We start from the raw sequence: 26,111 nt of genomic DNA on the forward strand, positions 1-26,111 counted from the left end.
TTCTTTACAGAACACGTAGAGAGCTTACAATTGATCTTTCTTACAAAAATTCAACCTTAAAATCTATATTTACAAATAAAATTAAGCATCTGATATTCAAAAATATGTTTACAAACTTTCAATTGGCTTTTGTAAAAAATAGAAGTATTTCAAACAACACGAATTTTAAAATATTTACATAATTTTGTATTTTTGCACAAATAACTTCACGCAGAACACAACTGAAACTAGGTATAAAAATAATAAGGCAGTTGTCGCTTACTTATTGACTGTTCCAGTGAAAGTGTTTTTGTTCAAGAAAGTACTTATAATATACAATACATACTAAAAAAAATATGCATACCTTCTACTTAATTGAATAATCCATACCAAATTTTGCAAGCCAACATACATACATATAGTCACGTCTATATCCCTTACGGGGTAGGCAGAGCCAATAGTCCCGAAAAGACTGAATGGCCACGTTCAGCTGCTCGGCTTAATGATGGAAAAATTACATAAATTCTCTCAATATACATGCTTTTAATTAAAAATATTGCCTACATAATGAAATGAACAAAATCTTTAAGGCGAAGTATGCGGTATTACTCTAAGTACATACTTACGATTATATATTTTTAAATTACCAATAGGATAAAAATCACTGGCAAGACCAAAAGTTCTAGCTTTTCTTTCTTTTTTTATGTTATACTTAGTTTATTAGCCTTATGATAATCTCAGGTATTAAATTACCTCTTGGTACGGGGGATCTCCGTGTACCAAGAGTTCATGTGTGAAAAACCAGGGTTGCCAACATTTGTCTTCGTTATTTGTCCATATTCATACAAAAAAAGCGATTAAGCGTTTTAGCTGTAAATCCTCACAGGCAATGACAAACTTTCAAATTACTTACACAATTATTTATTTTATTATTAAAAAAAATTAAATTATTAGATCTCGTCACTACATTAAGGGAATGTTTTGTTAAATAGTATTTTAAGCACCTATAAGATTCATTTACCACTAAGATTAAGATCTAGAATGTCTGTCCGAGGGAATTTCAAATCTGATAAAGGGAAATCCTAATAATCTTACTAAATGTACTGTTTAATTCTATAACTTGTTCTTGAGCTTTTTAATGACATTGTACAGAGTCTTTTAGGCCTGAATTTGTCACAGACAGACAGTTTCATTTTTTATTAAAGGTGTACCTAATAGGGATTATGTCTACACTTCTTTTTCACTTCACTCACATGAAATAGCTTTCAAAACCGCTTGCATACTTACACGGAGTCTCATTTCAGTTTTTAAAGAGCAACAAATAAATAATTATGACATTAAATAAAATATGTAGATACTCTTACTAACTAAAGCGGATCAATTTTTCAATCAGTAGGCAGAATCGCCAAGCCTTATATTTTTTTCATATTGAATCATTTAAAATAACTTTTTTTTTAACATAACAATATAACATATAATATTGACAAACCAACTCTTTTAACCGACAAATTTTAAAGGAAATCGTACTTTACTCGAAATGTATGTTACCTTTACTAAGTACTAGGTACTCTCTTTGACTTCAAGTATAGGTACCTACGAGTGCCTACTTGGTGTAAAAAACGTCAAGGTATTCATTTGCTTAGTATTTATCGCCACGCTGATTTCAAACTTAGAACAGTTTTCTTTTCATTTATTTTTTAAAAATATGTATCTATTTTGGCGGGAACAAAAAAAGGCAGAGACTCCCGAGAAGTCAAGCGAATCAGTTGTCACTTTAAAATCACTCCAACATCTAACAAATTAGACTTAAATTACGAAAACTGCGCTTTTTCCGTCGGTACTTTCAACGTTGCACACGGCTTCGGCCGCCTCCCAAAGAGAAGCATTAATAGACAAATGGCGGAGACTACTAAAGCCACTACGCAAGTGACAGTTAGTCCTAATTGGACCGCGGCGGTTGAGTATGTGCCGTGATAGATGAGCGAGCGAAGACTTTCTGGTAGCTCGTCCAGGCTCTGGAATTAAAAAAGTTAAAATTTAATAGTTATGAAAGTCAAAATGAATATTTTCATAAAATTACTGCGTAGATAGAAATGTTTCACTGAATTTTCAAGAACAATTTAAACTACGAACACTAGTACTACTTATTACATAACCATCTCATTCTGATTGGGTATCTTTAGAGACGTATCGAAAACCATCAATATAGGTAGGTAATAGATGAGAGATTTCGAATCATTGGAAAATACATACACTCAAGATTAATAAGCCTATCCCTTAGTCGCCTTTTACGAAATTCATGAGAAAGATACGGAGTGGTTCTATTTGATAGTGCTGGAAACTAAAATACCTTAGGTAAAATACCTTACCATTTCTATCCAGGCGACTGGTAGGATGATGCCTTGTTTCAGGAACCCGAGAGAGGTGAACATACCGGTTTTTCTCACTTGAAAGTTGATTTGAAGGCTGGAAATAAGGAACAGATACGATTAATGTAGAGAACACCAACGTAACGAAGGAATTTAGGAGAAGTTTCATAGATCAGCAAAATTGTAAAATTTCCACATTCCATACTAGGTAACATAGGGATTTTTAAAAGCGATTAGATTTGTGTTTTGTTTATAATTAATAAAATCGAAAATCACAAAACAAATAAACTTATTATATATGTTACAGTTAAAACTAGTTTTTAGTTGGAACGCGTTTTCCCTAGTTAGAGCTAGTTTTAACTAAATGCCTTTGTTAAAACTAGAATTAACAATGCTCAAAATTAAACATCAGTTAAAACTAGTTCTTACTAGATAGACAACACGCGTTTTTCCGAAGAGAGCCAGTTAAAACTGTTCTGACCAAGGTCAAAAAGGTGTCCCTGCAAGAAAAAAGGTAGCCTTTGTTACACAAAGTGCCACGATAGTTTGTCTTGTAATAACAAGTAGATCCTCATCCTTTTTATAAATTTAAGATTGTTTAATTTTTATATTGTATGACAGAGTTGAGAGGACTGAATTGTGGTCAGCACTTTCTATGCCGTGTGGTTCCCGGCACCAATACAAAAAAGAATATTTATCACATTTAAAAAAATATTTATCACATCTTCGCATAAGGTGGTGGTAAATGAGTGGTTTAAGACACTCATTCCTCTCAACTCTGTCATACATTATAAAAATTAAACAATCTTAAATTTATAAAAATGAGGATCTACTTGTTATTACAAGACAAACTATCCTGGCACTTTGAGTTAGAAAGGCAACCATTTTTATTGCAGAGACACCTTTTTGACCTTGGTCGGTACAGTTTTAACTGGCTCTCTTCCGAAAAACGCGTGTTGTCTAGTAAGAACTAGTTTTAACTGATATTTAATTTTGAGCATTAGTTAATTCTAGTTTTAACAAAGGCATTTAGTAAACACTAGTTCGAACTAGGGAAAACGCGTTCTAACTAAAAACTAGTTTTAACTGTAACATATATAAGTATAAATATTATTTTATTAAAAGTTTATGGTAATTTAATATAATAGTTTTTTAATTCTACTTAATCCCCTATATACAAAATAAAATAGGTAAATAATGTAACAGATCCGTGAGAAAAGTAACGGATACAGATACCGATCTTAATTGTCCCTCGGATATCCGCGGATACGGATATCCGGAACATCACTAGTACATACCTGGATTTTCCATTGAGTGACAGTCCCAGCGTCGGATGGATATCGAGGTAAGAGTCGTGGAGCACCGGGTCGGGGCGGAGCCCTAAGATCTCCTCTCGAAGCTGAGGGTCGCCCAGGTAGAAGTGGGGGAATGAGACCATGGCTGGGGCACCTGCAAACATTTATTTTTTTGTCACGTCTTGTGTGCCGTGAGGTTCCCGGCAATTTGCAAAAGGACCACTTCATATCTTTCCCATGGATGTCGTTAAAGGCGACTAAGGGAAATGCTTATAAACATGGGATTCTTCTTGTAGGCGATGGGCATGATGTTGCAACCTGTCACTATTTCAATCTTGATTCTATCACTACGCCAGTTTGGCTGAACGTGGCCTTTCAGTTTTTCAAGACTGTTGGCTCTGTCTACCCCGCAAGGGATATAGATGGGACTATATGTATGTATGTTTGTGCAGAATAAATTGTTGGTTTCAAAGCTTAAAGGCTCGCTTCTAATGTAACTACCTGACCTACCTGAAGATCGCGTATGACTTTGAAGAGAGATATATATACCTGGTATCCATATGTCAGGGCATTACCGGGACAAACGTTAGTACGCTAATGTCGAACTTATGACTATTGTTAACTCTGACGTACCCATAGTACAAGCCGTCACGTTGATAACTCCTCTCGGGGGACAAGTGGCGGTGTCAATCTCGCAGTAGCACTGGTTCTGAGGGTTGTGTTCTGGGTCGTCGAAGACGTCTAAGGGAAGCCGGTACCTCAAGAGTGGGATGCCGTCCACCTGAACAAAATGGGTACTTTATAAAATAACTAGCTGTGCCCGCGACTTCGTCCGCGTGGAATAGTTATTTTGGGCAACATTGAAGCCCTCAAGGATGAATAATTTTTCCCGTTTTTTTCACATTCTCCATTATTTCTTCGCTCCTAATAGTTGCGTGATGTAACATAGCCTAAGGCCTTCCTCCATAAATGGTCTATTCAACAAAAAACTAATTTTTCATTTCGAACCAGTAGTTCCTGAGATTAGCACGTTCAAACAAACAAACTCTTCAGCTTTATAATATTAGTATTTTAGTAAGTTATGTTATCCCACTGCTGCCACCATAAATTCTAGCGCTTCTTATACTTTCGATATAGGTTGGTATATACAAAACAAAAATGATTGCAGCAGATTGCCTACGGGAGTGAAATCTAAGACAAAGCTTCAAATTAACCTTCATTTTGCAATGGGTAGTATAAAGTCTTGTAATAAATTAGTGTATTGCCTGTGTATTATTAACAAAGTCACGTCATTTTACATCAAACATGGCGGGGCGTCAAATTTGGCGGGCTTTTTGAAAGTTTGCTTTAATTATTGGTTTTATAACTCACTTCAATGTCCTTGTCATAAATGTACGGCAGCCTTCTACACAGGTTGGGCATGAAGACGTGAAGAGTCCTGTTTCTGTCCAGCTGGGAAGGCGGAAAGATGGATCCGTCGGAGCCTTCTATGCTGGAAGGGAAAAAGCAGCCTTATTGGAAGTGTTTAGAAGGCAGAGGGGTTTTCTCTGTAGCTTCAAGTTTTCTAAAACGTGGGTACGTAATATTTGCTTATGTATACATTTATTTCTTGTGGAATAGACAGAGCCAACAGTCTTAGAAAGAATTAAAGGCCACGTTCAGCTCTTTGGCTTGATAATTTAATTGAGATTTAAATAATGACCGGTTCATCACTTGCCCATAACTTACAAGAAGAATCCCAAGTTTATCAGCCTATTCGTTTCGTTTCGTTTCTCATTCACTCAAAAACTACGAGACGGATTTTGATAAAATTTGGAACTTTAACTTATTCCAGTACATATCGTAACAGGCGACCAAAGAGAACCTTCGAACGTTACGTCTTCGGACGTTACGACATGAGGATTATACAATCTGTGTTCATTTATATGCAATTTCACACCGCTTTCTCTCATACATACATACATATGGTCACGTCTATATCCCTGCGGGGTAGACAGTGACTTTTTCTCATAGAGGGTTACAATTTTAAAGCGCCAGCAATATAGGCCATTGATAATCTCCCTTCAATGAATATAGAATAACATTTATACCTACTTACTTAATTACCAGAGGGCATAAGTTTATCACAATAAGATAACTGTTGTGCACGTTTAAACGGGAATCACGTATGTTTCTTGGAAATATGTTATTTTGTTATGTAAATTATGTTTTTTTTAACATACATATGGACACGTCTATATCCCTTGCGAGGTAGACAGATCCAACAGTCTTTGAAAATACTGAATGGCCACGTTCAGCTATTTGGCTTAATGATAGAATTGAGATTCAAATAGTGACAGGTTGCTAGTCCTCAGTCGCCTTTTACGACATCCATGGGAAAGAGATGGAGTGGTCCTATTCTTTTTTGTATTGGTGCCGGGAACCACACGCAACGCACACACATCTCCGCCGTTAAAGGCGTCTAAGGGATATGCTTATAAACTTTGGATTCTACTTTAAGGCGATAGGCTATCATCCTGTTACTATGTATTCGAATCTAAATTCTGTTACTAAATAGTTGAACGTGGCCCTTTCAGTCTTTTGTAGACTTTGGGTCTGTTTACCCCGCATGGGATATAGACGTTATATATAGGTATGTATGTTCTTCTTTTAGGCGATGGGCTAGCAACCTGTCACTATATGAATCGCTGAACCTGGCTCTTTAGTCTTTTCAAGAATCAATAGTCTTAAGAGCCAACGCTTTGTCTATCCCGTAAGTGATAAAGACGTGATTATATGTATGGTTACAGTTGACTCCGGCCTGCTCTCGGCAACATGATGATAAAGAATAACATACCTGTTGCATTCGGGACTTCCCCAGAAATTGAGGTGGTCCTCCCCCTCCAGCTTTTCAATGAGGTTCATCTTGTCTTTGTCCACCTCACCCGTGTTTATGGTCATTCTGTCTGATAGGGTGTCGTTTTTCTAAAGAGAAGAGAACATAGGACTTGTGAGTATTATGTTTAGTAGTTACCTAATTACAGGAACAAAATCCGAGTAGGTTTAGATAACTTTACATAAAAAGTGATTTTTGAAATGTCCCATAAAGGGAAAAAATTGAATTTGAATACCTATAGAGACTTATACATTAGATACCTATAGTTTTGCAGCGTGCGTTTATTTATATCAGCCTACGTTTTTACATGAAACGATTCCCGTCTGACCTCCGTCACATTTGAAGGAGTAACCATTGAATCTTTCATCTAGCCAATATTTTACCTCGAAGAAGTAATGTGTTCTAGTTCAATAGAATTTGGTGGCAAAAAATAGCAAATGTTAGAATATAATAAAATAGAATCTTTATTTGCTTCTGATAAGGGTTTACAAAAGATGTGAAAAAGAATAATACATATTTCCTCCTGATCATCCATTAATTATAGCATTCAAATATTAAGTAGACATAACAAAGGCATTAAAACATTGACTTATATATTACTTGCACTTATATGTAACCTCTTGCAATCAATCTGGTGATATTACACAATCTTTACAGCTTTTTTTTATATTTAATCTGTTACTCAGTGATACATAGGTCTCCATTTATCTGATAGGTTAGGTAGCTGCTATCAAAATTCTCTAATCGGAGAGTATTCCTGACTGCATATTTAAATTTATTAATCTTAAATCTGTAGACCTAAGGATACAGTGATACATTAAGGTGCTACATATGAGTAAAATATGCGCTGAAAATATTATAAGTAAAATATTTATAGAATTGATTTTGGGACTTTTCATCGCAACACTCGAATGTAATTTTATTCTTGATCGCCTCCTACGATTGACCATAGCCAAAAATTATCCATAAAATGACTCCCTGGAGAAAACCTGAGTTCCTATCTATATCCGCGCTCCAGAATTCAGAAAAAGGTATGAGGTCAGGTTATTAAAAAGGAGTTGACGGGTGCTGACCTCTGAATCAGAAGGAGTTCGATTCCGGTCAGGTCATGATGGAAAATAAACTTTTTCTGATTAACCTGGGTTTTGAATGTTTATCTATATAAATATTTAGTATTAAATATAGTATCGTTGAGTTGGTATCTCGTGACACAAATCTCAAACATACTTCAAGGCTTACTCAATCTGTGTAATCTGTCCTGTATATAATTATCTCACCGTAGCTAGGAGTCCAAATTGCTTGAATTTCAATTTGCCCTGAAGACTGAGTATCAGTTTGGTGGAATCTATGATGGTGTCTTCATAACCCCACAGGAATCTGTAGAAATTAAAGTCATTAAATTATATGTGCTAATACTATATACATATAATAACTATACTATTTATAGCCAAAAAGCTGAACGTGGCTTTTCAGTTTTTCATGACTGTTGGCTCTGTCTAACCCGCAACGAATATAGACGTGACTATATGTATGTATGAGGTAAAATCTGCACGGGAAGAGAAGCAGTTGGCGCACACTATGTTTATTCTTCGCAATCAGGCCAGCACGGAAGCTCGCCCTATGCCCTATACTCGCCTTTTACGACATCCAAGACAAAGACATGGAGTCAGTAAGCTAACCAATTCATGAGTTCTGTCTAACCCGTAAGGTATGAAGTCGTGATTGTATGTATGTATGTATGAATTGCGACTAAGCGACCAGTTCTCCCCGCCTGTTGACATTTCATCAAGTAAATTACTAACTGTTTGCGACGTTACTACTTTTTCTAATTGTCGATCTAGAATGTACTATTAATCTTAGAGTGGTATTCCATTAATGAAATAGCTTTGTTACAATTTCTACGTACATGATACGTCAAAACATTACAAGCGTAAGTACAGTATCTACTACCTGTACCTACCTACCAAGTTTATAAGTCGCTAAGATAAAATTCGATGGCACAGATTAGTGCAACCTACAGACGAATCAAACCGCGAGAAAACTCAACAAAATGACGATCCTAGCACGTTCAACTTAAAATAAAAAAAAAAATATCCTGCTATCTCGCTCACATTAGTAAATAGCGGACAGTTCATGTTCGCGGGTTTAAATGTCGCGCTCTGAACGGCTTAAATATATTTTCGCGCCATAAAAAAAAAACAAAGTAACTATCTGAAAAAACTTAAATTTGAATAAAGTGTTTGTTAAGCGAGCGCGATCGCTATTTCACTTTTTATTATGACGTGAAACAGGACAGCGATAGTTTTATGCGCTTTAACAACGGCGTCGTAAATATAAATAATAAAATAAATAAATATATACGGGACAAATTACACTGATTGAGTTAGCCTCGAAGTAAGTTCGAAACTTGTGTTACGAGATACTAACTCAACGATACTATATTTTATAATAAATACTTATATAGATAAACATCCAAGACCCAGGACAATCAGAAAAAGTTCTTTTCTCATCATGCCTTGACCGGGATTCGAACCCGGGACCTCCGGTGTCACAGACAAGCGTACTACCGCTGAGCCACAGAGGCCGTCGTGCTTACCATGCTTTCATTCATCTCTTACAGATCACTAACCATAGATAAGAATATTTTCTGTCACTAACCACCATCATATTAAATATGTGATATAGAAAAAAATCTTTGATAATTCATGTTTTTCGTAATTCTGAGCATTATACCTGTTTTTTTTTTAATTTATTTTCAAAATTGGATACAAGCTATCACTTGTTGACGTCACATCACTGAAATCTAATTATAACTACTACCGCTTCCAAAGCGCATGTGTAGAAGAAACGGCGGAACAAACTATACTGCAGCATTTTCGCCACACGTCAATTTACAAATTGTTTACATTAAAAAACATAAATTAATGTAAAGAAGTTATGAATGTGGATGAAGCGAAGGAAGTATGCAGAGATCGTGGCAAGTGGAAAGAGGTAGTGTCTGCCTACCCCTCCGGGAAAGAGGCGTGATTTTATCTATGTATGTATGTATTAATGTAAACACCTGTGGACCGGGAGCCTGATGAAAGCGTCCTTGTTCTGCACGAAGTTGAGAGCTGTCTGCAAGGAGAATTCCTGGAAACGGTTCAGATCCATATCCTTGGCTTTTGAAATTACACCCTGTAACAAGAGAATGGTTAAATATTTGGAATGATTTCTCCGCAATATGTGACAAAACAAAGTGCCGTGTGGTTGCCGGCACCAATAAAAAAAGAATAGGACCACTCCATCTCATTTCCCATGGATGTCGTACAAGGCGACTAACGGATAGGCTTATAAGCTTAGGTTTCTTATTTTAGGCGATTGGCTAGAAACCTGTCACTATTTGAATCTCAATTCTATCATAAACCCAAACAGCTGAACTTGGCCTATCAGTCTCTTTAAGGCTGTTGGCTCTGTCTACCCCGCACGGGATATAGACGTGACTATAAAAATGAATGAATGAATGAAAATAAAAATCAGAAATTAACATTAATCAACTCAATATTTTGAAAATTCATGTTCCTTGTTTACTGTGTCATTTCATGACTGTGATTAGCAATGACTCTTTTCTCTGTTATAATAGTATAGAATAGAGTTATTTTCAAAATTGGATACAAGGTATCACTTATTGACGTCAAATCTAATTGTAACTACTACCACTTCCAAAGCGCATGTGTAGAAGAAGCGGCGGAACAAACTACACTACAGCCTGTTAGTTGATTCTTACTGTGCAGAAGAACGTCGTGAGGAAACCTCTACATTAATTCAGTGCCTCGTGTATAAACATAACTCCACAGAGACTCACTTCTCTGTCTCTCAACCAAGAATCACGTCAGAAGGTAGCTGATGGTAGGAATTTAGAAGAAATTCTGGACTCACAAGTAGTGGTAAGTTGGGTACGACGACTTGGTCAAAATGCGCCCCCGAGGTCAATTCAGGCATATACCTGAAGTAGTTCCTCTCTTGGAAGCTGAGTTGGTCTCCTTCGAAGTCTATGTTCACACGTTCCAGTTGTTGTCTGAAAAAAAACAACATACATACATATACACAATCACGTCTATATCCTATGCCGGGCAGACAGAGTCTTGAAAAGGCTGATAGGTCACGTTCAGCTGGTTGGCATTAAGATTGAAATAGTAGGTACAGGTTGCTAGCTTATCGCCTAAAATAAGAATCTCATGCTCAAAGATGATTACAAACTAAAATTTAGTTTACAAATTGTACAGTCCCTGCATAGCATCAACATGCGGGAGTGTGCCCAGAAGGCTGGCAGCATTGCCAATTTGCATGGCAATGCTGATTCCCTGAGCCAGATAATTTCCAGCCCTCCGGTCACGAGATACCTCAGAACAACTTTTTCGACAATTGTCGAAAAAGCTGATGGGCAGATGGGCCCCACGGTCCCAGAGTTTCCACCCCAAAAGGTTCAAAATATATAGGTATTACGGATACCTGCATATTTGCGCCTTTTAAGTTTATATATAGTTCAGTTGCCTGTTCAGTGTTTCTCCGTGTTAAGCAACCGTGTAACATTGAAATACTTCAATAAAACTAGTAATTTAGAATTAAATTCTTATGTAAAGTTGTTTTTTATATTGTTTGTCGGTAACAAAGAAATTGATTAATAATTTACATTGTTCCATTGTGATGTAATGAGGCGAATTACAAAAATTAGCTGCATTGATGCTTGCTCAACTTGATGATTGATCTAATTCGAAAATTACATCGCTATTTGTCTACCTTTTATAACGAGTAGTTTGTTTTTTATTTTTTGTAATTATGCATTACTTAGTATAAGGATCAGTTCACATCTAAGCTGGTCAATCTGTGTTATCTGTACTGTATATATTTATATTTATTTACATGTAGTGATCATGAGCTATAGAACAGCTGAGAATGTAACCGGAAATTATTGCACTATTTAAAGAGATAAGACACGTTCATTTCATATCGATATGTTCGAATCGCAATCATGTAAGTAACATATATAAATCCATATACTGGGCATTCTATGAAATTATATACCCATAATATATCTTCAATGTACAATGTCCCAATTCAATTAAGTATTTTTTGCCAAACCGTGTCATGAATCTGTGGATCTCCTTTTCTTAAAAGTGACAAGTGTTGTAAACCTCATTAAACGAGCAATTTATATACATACATATAATTCATTGAAATTTGAAATACTTATACGTAGATGCCAAAAAATAAATTGAACTGGGTCCCAGATCTGGGATAATTCTATTTTTCTATATTTTCACTCAAAATAACAATAGTTTCACTCTACCTATATAACCCATGGCTTTTAAACAAGGGATTCTTTATATGCGTTGGACTAGCAACCTGTCACTACTTGAATCTCAATTCAGTCTCGTTTCAGTCTTTTCAAGACTGTTGGCTCTGTTTAGCCCGCAAGAAATGTATGTGCTCGTAATTAAAAAAAAATCACATAAAATGGTAAATAAAATTTCGGAGTACACTGTTCGGTCGTCCCGGCCCGGTATTATTAAAAAAAAAGATATGACAACCCTTTTGAAATTTGAAAAACAGACAGGTAATGTTACAAGCATCGACTAATTATAGCTCTATTTATATAATAAATTTATCGATCATTTTTTTATTTACGTAACATACATACATATGGTCACGCCTATATCCCTTGCGGGGTAGACAGTGCCAACAGTCTTGAAAAGACTGGATGGCCACGTTCAGCTATTTGGCTTAATGATAGAATTAAGATTCAAGTAACAGGTTGCTAACACATCGCCAAAAAAAATCCCGAGTTTGTAAACCTATCTCTTAGTCGCCTTTTACGACGTCCATGGGGGAAAGAGATGGAGTGGTCCTATTCTTTTTTGTATATGGCCATAATAATTTCTCTATCAAATTAATTTGTGGTTAATTCCGTCACCATCAACATGCTCTAATTATAACTTAACTATTTCAGCAACGTGCTTCGTCAAAACGAGACAATTAATTATCAGATAAAAAAAGTCGGCAAAAAAATAACAAAAGGCCGTGTCGGGGTCGTCACGTTTGACCATTTTAAATTTATATTATGTATAGGCCACGAGGAACGACCAATCTTGAAATTTATAGAAGCCAACACCCAAATATTGAAGATATAAGTTATTACAAGTAAATTTTATGATTTCAACCGATATTTTTACCCCACGAGGTCCCATATCAGTATTGATAACGGCCAAAATTACTGTTTTATGATAACTATAAAACAAAATGAGGATATTGCATTCCATTCTAAGTACCACAGAATTATTAGTAATACATAATGTATTTATCTATCTTTTTTTAGGCGATGGGCTAGGGGCCAGGGGCCTGAATGTGTAGGTATTATTAGTAATACATACATACTTACATATAATCACGTCTATATCCCTAGCGGGGTAGACAGAGCCAACAGTCTTGAGTGGACTGATAGGCCACGTTCAGCTATTTGGATTTAAGATAGAATTGAGATTCAAATAGTGACAGGGTGCTAACCCATCGCCTTAAAGACGAATCTCAAGTTTATAATAAGTCTACCTCTTAATCGCCTTTTACGACATCCGTGGGAAATAAATGGAGTGGTCCTATTCTTTTTTCTTTTGGTGCCGGGAACCACACGGCACCTATAGACACATATCTATCTGACATCGTATTTTTTAAATATTGCGTCATTCATTTTATAAAAATAAGCCTTTATTTGGCAAGTGATATTCTTTTGTTGTTGTTTTTCCATGTTGAATGTTTGATAATAATTATACAATTGTTTATATTAATTATAAAAATGTAGGATCTGTTGTATCTTTTGACAAAACATGTCGTTCACCTTTTTTTTCTTTATTATTATTTCATGAATAAATTGATTCCACCTTGACCCGGTGTGAAAGCTTTTAATTAATTAAAGAGCTGATAAAAAAAATAAAACAATTATTGATCAATTAAAGGTTTATGTAAATAATTAAGATATGTATAATGTAAGATAAGTGGAAAGATGTAGTCTCTGCCTATTCCTCTGGGAAAAGGCGTAATATGTATGTACATAGGTACATACAAAAAATCACGCCTCTTTCCCGGAGGGGTAGGCAGAGACTACCTCTTTCCACTTGCCACGATCTCTGCATACTTCCTTCGCTTCATCCACATTCTTAACTCTCTTCATGCAAGCTCGGCGGTTTCGGGTAAGCCGTTGCCATATATGTATGTAGGTATGTATATATATTTATAGATGGTTTAATTTATTCTGTTCTACCTTAGGCAGTGTAGGTAACAAATTAATTAGGTACATACTTTTGTGATGTTTTCTGAATGAAATTACACCAGTAATAACTAATTGTTTTTCAACCTACTACCTAAACTTCTAATTATACACTGTAAGAATCGCATCAAATTTCTTTTATCCAATTGTATAAAATAAACTTAATTGTGCTTTTTATTTCTACTACGATATTTTTTTTCCTTAAATTATTATAACTTAATAAATTATTACTTTTGCCCGGGACTATGGTCTCGTTAGAATTTCTTTAAAAAAAGTAGGCGTACGTCAGCTTGACGTACGGTCATAATCATAAAGGACAACATAGTTTTTTTTTATTTATTCTTTACTAATATTTTATGTAGATTAGCAAAGATGTACAGATAGATTCTACTTATATTTTATTTAATTAATATGTCTGTTTATCATGCGTTAGGTAAGTAACAAGTTAATTGCCAGGCGCCGCCCGGATCAGAGGAATAACTTTAGATAGCATAGTGCACATTATTATCTACAATTCTTATCTCAATACATAATGTAGGCGATATTACCGAAAATAACTGGAGATAAAACGTTGAGATTTTTAGCCGACATTGAAATTGGGGTGTTTCTTGCAAGTCATGTTTGAATTATTTTTTTACATGATTTAGATATAATTAAAACGTAGCTTTGTTTACATAAAAAAGTAGATCTGGTATCGCTCGCGTGAATTCAGCCATTGCCATTATCAAGAAACACCTAGAAAAAGTAATGAATTCAACGCCAACTACGAAAATCGTCGAATTTAACGTCACCTACAGAAAGGATAACCTCCATCTACAAATCCTTAAAAATGTCGTTGATACTTTAATACTAGCGACCAGCTTTGGTTTTGCACGGGTAGCATTTGTATGTAGATATAAACCTCCCTCAGAAAACCTTCTTTTCAACATTTCAATCAGAAATAAAATCTGTCCACATCTTACCGATATTAGCGCAACATACAAACATATAAAATAGGGAACTCAGCTTATAAACTTGGGATTCTTCTTTTAGGCGATGTGCTAGCAACCTGTCACAATTTGAATCTCAATTCTATCTAGCCAAATAGCTGCACGTGGCCTATCAGTCTTTTCAAGACTGTTGGCTCTGTCTACCCCGCAAGGGACATAGTCGTGATTAGGTAAGTATATGTATGTACTTTGTATGTATGAACTTAACTTTATAAAATATAAAAAGAGAGTATAAAATACTTACGCATACACATACGGCCCGACTTCTTCCACGGTGAGTTTCTCATCGAAGCCGTCCCTCACTCGTTCCCAGTTGGTATAGTTGAAAAGCCTCACTTTCATCAGCGGTTGGACGTTAGGCCGCCGCCATATTGAAAAGGCCAACGAGTTGTTTCTGATCACCATGTTCTGGGCAAAGAATGGTGTAGATAAAATATATTTAAATTACGAGGCTGGACCTCTTCATATTGAAGTTGAGTTACTGGCCAGTTAAAAAAAATGTTTTAGTCAATAAATACAATGCGTATTGTAATGTAACCATAAACTAAAACATTCTTCACAAGTTGGTATTTGGAAAATATCTTTGACGAGGGAAAATTAAATTAATAATTATGACATTTTTACACAGGATTTTTAGGAGGGAAACCAAACGGTATGGTGTATGTGCTGTTCTGTAAGTAGGTAAATATCTATTGATTTTCAATTTTCCTTTGTCAAAGGTATTTTCCAAATACTTACTTGTGTTTTAGAGTAATAGTGTTAAAAAAAATTTAAGACTTTAGTCCATGGTTATATTACAATACATAAAAAATAAATACAAATACTTATTACAGGAAAAAAAAGAATATAAGTTCAAGATGTATATCAGATGATTAAAAGATATATTCATGATACATTGAAATGATTTAAACACTCTTCGTGATTCTTTAATATAAAAGTATAATTTTAAAGTAGGTATCACTCAAAATATATAGTCACGTACGGAGGAGGACATAGGAAACTTATGCCGAAAACTAGTTTGTTTATTATGTAAGATTTACTCACAGATAATATGGCATCGTTGATGGCATTTGTGAAGCAGAAGAAAATAGTGCCAATGAGACTTAACACGAAGATTGCAGACAGTAGGGTGACCACTGAAACAAAGTGACATACATAATTTAAACATTTTCAAACTTGAATTCTTTGCCGTGTAGTTCCCGGGACCAATACAAAAAAGAATAGGACCACTCTATCTCTTTCCCATGGATGTCGTAGAGGCGACTAAGGGATAGGCTTACAAACTTGGGATTCTTTTTTAGGCTATAGGCTAGCAACCTGTCACTATTTGAATCTCAATTCTACCATTAAGCCAAATAGCTGAACGTGGCCATTCAGTCTTTTCAAGACTGTTTGTTGGGTCTGTCTACCCCGCAATGGATATAGACATGACCATATGTATGTATGTATGTTGAATTCTTTACTCAAGTCACACCCTGTTCGTAGTCTTAATACGTAAAGTACTTACTTTCTTTTTTGGACCTGATCGTAAACAGTTTCTAAAGATTTGTCTAAAATGCTGATCTGGTAGTCAAGAGATTCAATTCCATCTTAACGTGGTCTTCGTAAGGAACTTTAATCGTAACCAAACTGGCTACGTGCCATATAAATATATGCACTAATCTCGAACAGTTATGGACAGATTTTGTTTCTGTTCGAAATGTTGGAAAGACGGTATTCTGAAGAAGTTTTATAATCTCTCCGTGCACATTTTGCCTTAAATTCTCAATAACGAACTACGGAGATGACTTCAGGTTACATGATGATTTATTTAATGACCGTTTGTCTAATGATGACGTCGCTAGATATTAATGACGAGGAATTAAACACATTGTTGCGTAACTCTTGTCTGATCACGATTGTGTTCTACAATTATTTAGTAGCTAGCAACTGTATTGAATATTATTTATTACATACTAGCTGTTTCTCGCGACTCTGTCCGCAATTATCTCTTTAAATGTTACATCAATGTCTTAGCTATATTACAAAGTTTCATGTAAAAAATCGTTCAGTAGTTTTTACAAACTTTGCATTTTATTTCCTATGGAAATTTTCAGAAGAAAGAAGCCTCATATTATTTAACTGTGTGCCGAATTTTATTTGTTACAAACAAAAAATCATATCTTGTCTTTTTAAGTATATTTATTAAAATAATGGATATGAATTAGAATCTCGGGTTTTCCACTGATGCCATGTGCAGTATTACTATTTTTATACGAGTAATTTACACCGATTTAGGTACACCTTTCAATTACACCTGCGCAAAAGCAAGCAGAAGTCTAATTTTTGTTTGGCGCGAATTTGAACGGTTGACCAATCAGAGCGTGCTATTTGAACCCGCGAACTGAACGTGTCCATAGTGACAACTATTGTACTATATTTTGGTTATTGGATTTTAAATCTAATAAGCTCGTAAAAAGGTCGTTATTTTATTGAGTTTTCATTCAAGGACAGGAATCAAGGAAAAAGTAAGAATAGAACTTAATCTTAAACTTAAACTTGATAGTTCAATGGCACTACTTTTTACAAGAGAAAATTTGCAAAATGCAATATTTGATAAATGCGTAACTTGTTCTGCATCGTCCCGTATTTCCGAAATTGGTGATTTTATTGTCTTTGATTGTTAAGGAGACATCTAAACGTGGTGTACCTACTTTACCGATGACTTCTGTGTTATATAATATAGCAATGAATGTTTTTCTTACAACAACCGCCTTAGGAATGTGTCATGTTCTATGGACGCAAATTGACGATAATTAAACATAATATTATTGTAAAATTTTGTATGTTGGAGACTGTGATAGGTTCTATATCATTATAGTTAGTAAGTTGCGTAGATCTTTCTTATCGGAGTGACCCCTGATATGTGATAAGACCCAGACAGTTTTCTTACGTTGGTTATATGTATTAGATTTCGTAATTAAAGTTAGCAGTTCATGTGTTCATTCAAGGAAACATAGTATATAATAATATAATCACGTCTTTATCTCTTACGAGGTAGACAGAGACAACAGCCTCGTAAAGAAAAAGGGCCACGTCTAGTTACGATGGAATTGAGTTTCAAATAGAGGCAGGTTGCTGGCCCATCGCCTAAAAACCAATCTCAAGTTTATGAGCCATTCCTTTAATTGACTTTTACAGTCTGCACGGGAAGAGATGCAGCTGACACACACTATGTTTTCATCGAATTCAGGCCAAGCTTGTAAGCAACCTGTTATACTATGTAACTATAGCAATATATAACAGGAATTTCGGAATAAAAAGTTCCCTATGTGTCATTAAATAGGGAACTTTTTATCCCAAAAGTGCCACGGTAGCGAAGCCCCGGGGCATAGATAGTATGTATATATACTATTCTTCATCTGTTCTTACCCATCTTCTCCTTTTGATGATATAAATATAAATAAAAATATACAGGACAAATTACACATATTAAGTTAGCCTCGTAGTAAGTTTGAGACTTGTGTTACGAAATACTTACTCAACGATACTATATTTTATAATAAATACTTATAATAGATAAACATCCAAGACCCAGGCCAATCAGAAAAAGTTCTTTTCTCATTAGGCCGGGATTCGAACCCGGGACCTCCGGTGTAACAGACAAGCGTACTACCGCTGCGCCACAGAGGCCGTCCAGGCCGATATGTTTATCAAAAATGCAAAAGGCGGCGTTATCGCAAAACATAGCACTCTTTCGCTCAGTTGTCGAGGAAAAAACTCTAGATAAGTAACATTTCTGCAGTTCAATGTCTTATATAAAATACACTTATCAAGTTATCTTCTTAACGTTAACTACTTTTCAATAATTAACTATCTATATTCATTGAAGTACAAACAAAATGGTACGATCTCTTATCGTCGTCGGCACGATACGCGGCGCTAAATGTCACTTTTAACTATAATTTTGTTTATTATATGTGTCTACAAAAACATTCAACTGTATAGATATTGAAATTTTGATACTTGTAAATGAAAACAATAATTAAAATATTAAAAAAAAAACACGACTGTCCACGATATATACCTACCTACATAGATTTGTGAGTAGGTACTTTAGATACCGCGAATATAGTAAGAAAATATTGCTTCCAAATCGTTTTACAAAGGCCTATTCTTTAATTTCATCGTAAAAAGCTCTTATTGAAAAATTTAAATTTAAAAATTCCAGACTCAAATTAAAATTCCCTTTAAAAAGTAAGAAGTAATTGTAGAACCACAATCTTAAGAAACACGTAGCGTCACGATACTACAATTCATACAAGTATATTTATTAAAAAAGTCACTTATGAGAAGTCAAACAAAAAGTTAAGGTTATTTACTACAAATTGTAACAAAACAGGAAAAACGGGAAAGAATCTGCGGGCGAAAGCTAGTGTTATGTAACAATATGTCACAGGTCAATAGCTTCTCTTTGTGTGAAAATTGTTTGATAATTTGCTATCAATTTCATCCGGTACATTCTAACCGTATAAATAACTATGCTACCAGAGTTTTATTTCTGGTATTTATACTTAGGTAATCTATACATATAATAAAACAGTAAAAATATTTCGTCTGTACATTTAGTATTTTGACTGAAATGGATAGAGTGCCCCTCTATCCATCTTAGAATAAATAATAAAAAGCAAAAATTTTGTTTTTGAATTTTTTGTCTGTCTGCCTGTATGTATGATCACGCTTATCTCCCAAAGTAGGTACTGAACCGATTTACTTAAAACTTTCACCAAATGCTTTGTTTAACTCAGAAAAACATCTGTTTCATCAAAATCGGTTCACTAAAAAAATGAACTCAAGGCATGAGTTTGCCTGCAAATAAGTTTACGCGGAAAAAATCGAAATTTACACGGACGAAGTCGCGGGCAACAGCTAGTACTTCTATATGTATGTATGTTGAGCCTTTTCCTCTAGCCCTTAGAAAGGCAAGCTCGACGCCATCTTTATCGCGCGAAAAACTATCGCTCTTTATTTTGACATGAAACGGGTCGGCGATAGTTTTCGCGCGATAATAACGGCGTCGCGCGCGCCATGCTACGGAGACATCCTCACCAGTCTAGAGAAGGCCTTGTCTGCGCCTTTTAATCATAACATTAACTTGGGTATGTATGTCAGGTTTTTACACGAAGCGACTCCCGTCTGACCTCCGCAACCTTTACAGGGGAGCCTAACTCATGTTGGATAATGGTTTAGCTGCACCAGAAGAATGTGACTCTACTCTTTATAAGTAGGTACATGCATATATACATACATATGGTCACGTCTATATCCCTTGCGGGGTAGACAGAGCCAACAGTCTTGAAAAGACTGACTGGCCAAGTTCAGCTATTTGGCTTAACGATAGAATTGAGATTCAAATAGTGGCAGGTTGCTAGGCCGTCGCCTAAAAGAGAATCACAAGTTTGTAAGCCTATCCCTTTGTCGCCTTTTACGACATCCATGGGAAAAGGATGGAGTGATCCTATTCTTTTTTGTATTGGTCCCGAGAACCACACGGCACGGTAAATAAAGGAAAAAGAAAATAACTGCTATTTTTTCTACAATCTTTTCGACTAACATACTCAATGCTACCTAAACTTAGGGTAAACTTTTCTAAACAAACCTGCATTCGGTTCCCAGCTGAGCTATCCGTTTCATTTTAGTAGGTATAACATATTTGTTTCATTGAAAATTATTTTGAACTTAATAATATTTTACGTCTGATAGCGAATGATATTTTTAGTTGAAATATTTCCTATATACATACACATGTCCTAAAAAGATACATAATCACGTCTATATCCTTTGCGGAGTAGTCAAAGCTTTGAAAAAACTGAAAGGCCACGTTCAGCTGATGTAATTGAAATTTAAATAGCAATATTATGTAGTTACAAATAAAACCTAAAATTAATAATTATTATTTAGTGCCTTTAGATATAGGTAAATCGTTTCGTTTATGGTAAAATTATGTATTTTGGTAAAATGGAGATGGTTTATTTTACAGACAATGAAGTTAATTTTATGTATATATAAAACATACATAAAAGCATAACTACTCACCAACATTCGTAACATAATGTTACTTCTACATTCTTATAAAGGCAATTCAATGAAACTTTATTTAAAAAAAATTATTAAATACAAACGAATTATGAATAGGTATCTAAATTTCATCATTAAGCCATACAGCTGAACGTGGCATAGCATTTTCAAAAGACTGTTGTATATATGTCTAACTCGTAAATGATAAAGACGTGATCATATTTAATACATTATTTAAGTATTAAGTATGTAACAGTTTATTTGTAAAAGTTTGTTGCTGTTTCAAAACCATTTAAATGTTAATTATATTAAGTAGTATTTTATACTTTTTATACATTTTTAGTCTGTAGTTTAGAATAGTTTTTTTTTATTATTAAATAATATTAGTTGTATTTTTAATAATAGGTTTAGATTAGAAATGTCATTTTCTCGGTTCACAATTTGTAAACATTCTTTGTTGATGAAAATAAAATAATTTAAATGTAAGTAACGTTATACTTAGTAACTTAATAATAATTATTACTACTTAATGATAAATGATAAATAGTGATAGTACCTAGATGAGAAATTTAAACGCGAACAAAGTCGCTGGCGGACGCTTAGTTGATTCTTCTTTGGTGCCCTACCTACAAGATAACCTCACCAAAACAGATTTTTATGAGTATCTTATCTCGCTACGATGTTAATATAGGACCAACGCAATAACTAAATTGGGATTGCGCAGAAGTACTTAGTCATTTTTAACCTACGTCTAAAAAGGAGTTTATCAGTTTACTGAAACCTAGATTCAAACATACCTTTATTTTATTGGTGCCGTGAACCATACGGCACCAAAAAGAAAAGGACCACTCCATCTCTTTCCTATGGATGTCATAAAAGGCGACTAAGGGATAGGCTTACGAACATGCAACTGTTTTTTCTTCGCTACCCGACCAGCTTAGAAGCTAGCACTGGATCAATGTGAGCCTATTACCTAGTCACCTCTTACGACATCCATGGAAAGGAGAAAAGTTTTTCTATCAGATTTATGTTACTACCTACATGTTAGATTTAAATTACAGTTCATTACAAAATATTTCCATTTTAAGAAAAGTATCTTTTTATATAACGAATTGTAATACATACATATGGTCACGTCTATATCCCTTGTGGGGTAGACAGAGCCAACAGTCTTGAAAAGACTGATAAGCCACGCTCAGCTCAGCAGAATTATGTAATCAAATATTGCTTTATTGTGTAAATTCAACCATCTTGTAGTTTCAAAGCATCTTATCAGAAGTGATAGTAACTTAATAATACTAACAATATAACAAGAATGCCCATTATTATTAAGTTCAGTGGAACTGACTCCTAATGTGATATAACAATCACTAAATTAAGTAGTGATATGATAATTATGCGAATAAGTAGTACGAGGTATTAGGTATGTATCGATATTCATATTGTAGAGACTAGTTTTTAGCGCGGGACTTCGTTGTGTGGGAATTATTAGAAATACACTAAAAATATAAGTTGTTCGCAGCGTACTTACCCTCGCGAACACATGTGATTTTTGCAAAATTATGAATATCTCAAAAAACAAGTCAACCGATTTTGATGATCGAACGATTGTAAAAATTCTATATCTATATCTGAAATGTATGTAGCAACTCTACATACATTTCAGATTTATCGAAATCAGACCTAAGTTTTGAAAGTTATTGCGTTACATGCATTCATACATACAAAAATAATGTTTTCGCCAAGTTGACTCAGACCAGTTCGCTTCGCTCGCTCGAGGAATAAGAAATCATTCAAAATATTATAACAAAAAACAAATGAGGGTTACATTTTTTTTTAATTATCTTCTTGGTAAGGAAATACATAAAAAAGTAAACTTTTTTTCTAATTAGGACACCAATTATTTTTGTATGTGTAAGTATATTTTATGAGTCTGATCGCTACTCTGTTTACAATGTTTTTATATCTCTTTTTTATTGATTATAAAAATGTTTATAAGTTAAGTTTACTTAAGTATACCTATTTGTCTGGAAAGAAAATGTCAAGAGTCGACCTCAATCGAAAATGGAAATAACTGGTTGAGAAAATATAATAGGTAAGTAGATATCTCAAACTCTTTTAATTTTGTGTTTAGGTTGGTACACTTTATCGCACCACCAACTTAAAGTTTTTTCTGTTTGGTCAGCTGGTTGAGTGGTAGAGAATGCCAAACGGCATTAAGTCCGCCTTTTGTACATTTTTGTTTTGTGCAATAAAGTTTTAAATAAATATATAAATACACCTTCAAACCCATCCATCAAACTATTGGTACCGTCTCGGAAACCCTGTTTTATTTATTATCTAGACTTGATATTTTTATTTTTAAGATATTCAATGATTAATAACTCCTAATAATTCAAATATTTATTAATAATTGAATTCGATTTCTTGGTCTTATTTTCTCAAATTATAGAAACAAATGTCAATCATTGGTACTTGTCGGTCAATAGCGCCATTTCGTTAATCAAGAATTATATTTTTTTTAAGATTACAGCTAGCAGAAAATAAGTTCAGTTTGAATACACCATAGATAGTATTTGCTTTAGATTATGGCGAAAAGTGAACGACACGCTTGCATGGAAAAAATAATGAATATTGTACAAGTAAAATATTATTTCACTTGATCAGGAAACTCGTGATGATTTTATGTACGAAATTTAAATATCCATCTCTTTTCGATTAATGTCGTAACAGGTGACTAAGAGATAGGAAAAAGCTTGGGATTCTTCTTCTGGGCGATGAGCTAGCAACCTGTCATTATTTCAATCTCAATTTCGTCATTAAACGATACAGCTGAACGTGGCCTTTCAGTCTTTGCGTGACTGTTGGCTCTGTCTACTCCATAAGGGATAAAGAGTATATATATACATATATATTTTTTAGAAATTATGTTTATATCTAGGTACCTATATAAATTTTATAAAGCCGAAGAGTTTGTTTGTTTGTTTGAACGCGCTATCTAAGGAACTGTGGTTCGAATTGAAAAATTACTTTTGTGTTGAATAGATAACATCACGCTGCAACTATAAGAAGCAAAGAAATAATGGAAAACGTTAAAAAAAAAACGGAGAAAATTATTCATCCTTGAGGGCTTCAATGATGCCCAAAATAACTATTCCACGCGGACGAAGTCGCGGGCACAGCTTGTATTAATAGATAAGTTAAGATAGACATATAAAGCGGTCAGTGGACAACAGCTCCATTTGAAATGGAGCAGACAATTGATATGTTTTGACAAATTACAACATCAATGCGTCTTCATTAGTTCTTGTGATTGTAAGCATTGTCACAGTTTAAAGTCCTTTTGTTTGCCAATAAAGAAGTTGTATTTACGGTAAGAAGCAATGTGACCTTACTTTTTTATTACCTGTTTTTGTTAAACATACATACATATTGTCTCGTTTATATCCCTTGCGGGGTAGGGAGAGTTAACAGTTTTCAAAAGACTGTATGGCTTAATGATGAAATTGATTTTATTCAAATATTGACAGGTTGCTAGCTCATCACAAGAATCCTAAGTGTATAAGTCTTTCGTTAGTCGCCTTTTACGACATCCATGGGAAGATATGGAGTGGTTCTATTCCATAAGTGTCGGAAACCAGACGGCACTTTTTCTTGTTTAAGTTTAAAAGTAATTAAAAAATTCTTCGTATCATTTATTCATAATACATACATACATAAAATCACGCCTCTTTCCCGGAGAGCAGAGACTACCTCTTTCCACTTGCCACGATCTCTGCATATTTCCTTCGCTTCATCCACATTCATAACTCTCTTCATGCAAGCTCGGCGGTTTCGGGTACTTTTGACCTGACCCTTTACCAGGACGATTCATTATAATTTTTTCAAATAGGTAACCAATATACACAGTGTCACAGACAAGCGTACTACCGCTGCGCCACAGAGGCCGTCAAAGTTGTCGTGGGATTTGCGATAAATCTGTACCTATTCTTTTGTAAGTGGCGCTAAATCCGGCGCTAGTTCGTCGAAGCGGCGGTTAAAAATTAGTATCCTATAAAGAGGATTCTAATGAGCAAATAAGTTCACAGGGATCCTCTGGGGGGTTAGGTTAAAGGATTCAGGGTGACAACCAGATTCCAACGACGTACCCTGATGTACTAATATTGTACTATTGTACGTTGTACTATACATGGTCACCACCTTAGTGCTTGTAGTCCCAAAAAGTGCGCACCCTTTCGTATACCCTAACCGAAAAGTCTCTGCCTACACCACCAAGTCTAAATCCAATAGCTGTTTTGTAATTTGTTATGTTTATTTTTATGCGCAATAAAGAGTATACAAGTAAACAAACCAAGAAGCGTTATTTTATGTATGTATGTTCCTTGGGGGAAGGTGGATCTCGTCAAAGACAATGATAAATTAAAAATGTTATTACATACGGGTTAATAGATCGATAAGCCAATAACAAAAACAAGACATAAGATACATCTACAATCCATCGCGTAAAAGAAGAATCTCAAGTTTATAATCCTTACCCTTGACTGCACACACTATGTTTTTGTTTTAAGCATGTGAGGCTTGAATTAGATGATTGTGCGCCTATTCCCTTAGTCGCCTTTCACGACACCCACGGGAAAGAGATACGAGTGGTCCTATTCCAAACTGGCGGCAACCACACGGCGCTGCCAAACAAATTTATTTTGTTAAAAATAATTTAGAGGGTACTTACAAAAATAGTATTTCCTGTCCGATTGTCTACCCCAGCAGAGTACCGACCACTGACTTTTAACACCAGCGCACGAGAACTGGGCCCGTCCACAGCCAGCGCACCCTTGGAGTCCCGCCAGAATAGTGTCTTCCCTGATCAGAATCTTCCCGACCCCCTGAGCTGGTATCACCACGACTTTTTCGTCTTTCGGCAGCATCAGGGCTGTGGAAGGCACGTTTTCTAAATTCAAATGACTCATTGTGGCGACCGGTCCGTGCAACGGTCACTGGGAGACTGACTTATCGTTTGTTATCAAAGCAGATGATTTTTAATGGGCGCAAGTGGGTGTAGATTGGGCGAGTTGGGGTGGCTGGCGAGTCTGGACATGTTTGATACTTAAAGACATTTAATCACGTCTTGTTCTCTTACGATGGAGACAGTTCCAGCAGTCTCGAAAACATGCTCCATCGTTTTCAGTATTTAGTTTCGATATTAAAATTAATAATTTTAATATTTATAACTTTCCTATTTATTTATAT

At 35.0% G+C, this 26,111-nt stretch overlaps 1 protein-coding gene across 1 annotated transcript; it reads right to left on the reverse strand.

Annotated features, from left to right (window-relative positions):
* On the reverse strand, positions 1-25,849 carry LOC106139455 (scavenger receptor class B member 1-like). Its single transcript, XM_013340902.2, has 12 exons — positions 25,594-25,849; positions 15,852-15,943; positions 15,052-15,215; positions 10,437-10,575; positions 9,580-9,695; positions 7,796-7,895; positions 6,480-6,607; positions 5,015-5,135; positions 4,277-4,424; positions 3,647-3,797; positions 2,349-2,445; positions 1-1,994 (listed from the first exon to the last, which is right to left on the reverse strand). Exons 1-12 carry the CDS (start codon positions 25,829-25,831, stop codon positions 1,791-1,793), a joined length of 1,698 nt encoding a protein of 565 aa, XP_013196356.1. The 5' UTR covers positions 25,832-25,849; the 3' UTR covers positions 1-1,790.
* Between the last annotated feature and the right edge of the window lie 262 nt (positions 25,850-26,111).

Source organism: Amyelois transitella, chromosome 30, assembly GCF_032362555.1.
Source record: "Amyelois transitella isolate CPQ chromosome 30, ilAmyTran1.1, whole genome shotgun sequence".
NCBI classification, from domain to species: domain Eukaryota; kingdom Metazoa; phylum Arthropoda; class Insecta; order Lepidoptera; family Pyralidae; genus Amyelois; species Amyelois transitella.

Coding starts and splice junctions, on each gene's coding strand:
- LOC106139455 (XM_013340902.2), bottom strand. CDS start 25,831: ATGAGTCATTTGAATTTAGAAAACGTGCCTTCCACAGCCCTGATGCTG. Junction 4,425..5,014: donor TTTATGACAAGGACATTGAA/GTGAGTTATAAA, acceptor CATTTTGTTCAG/GTGGACGGCATCCCACTCTT. Junction 3,798..4,276: donor CGTGACGGCTTGTACTATGG/GTACGTCAGAGT, acceptor AAATGTTTGCAG/GTGCCCCAGCCATGGTCTCA.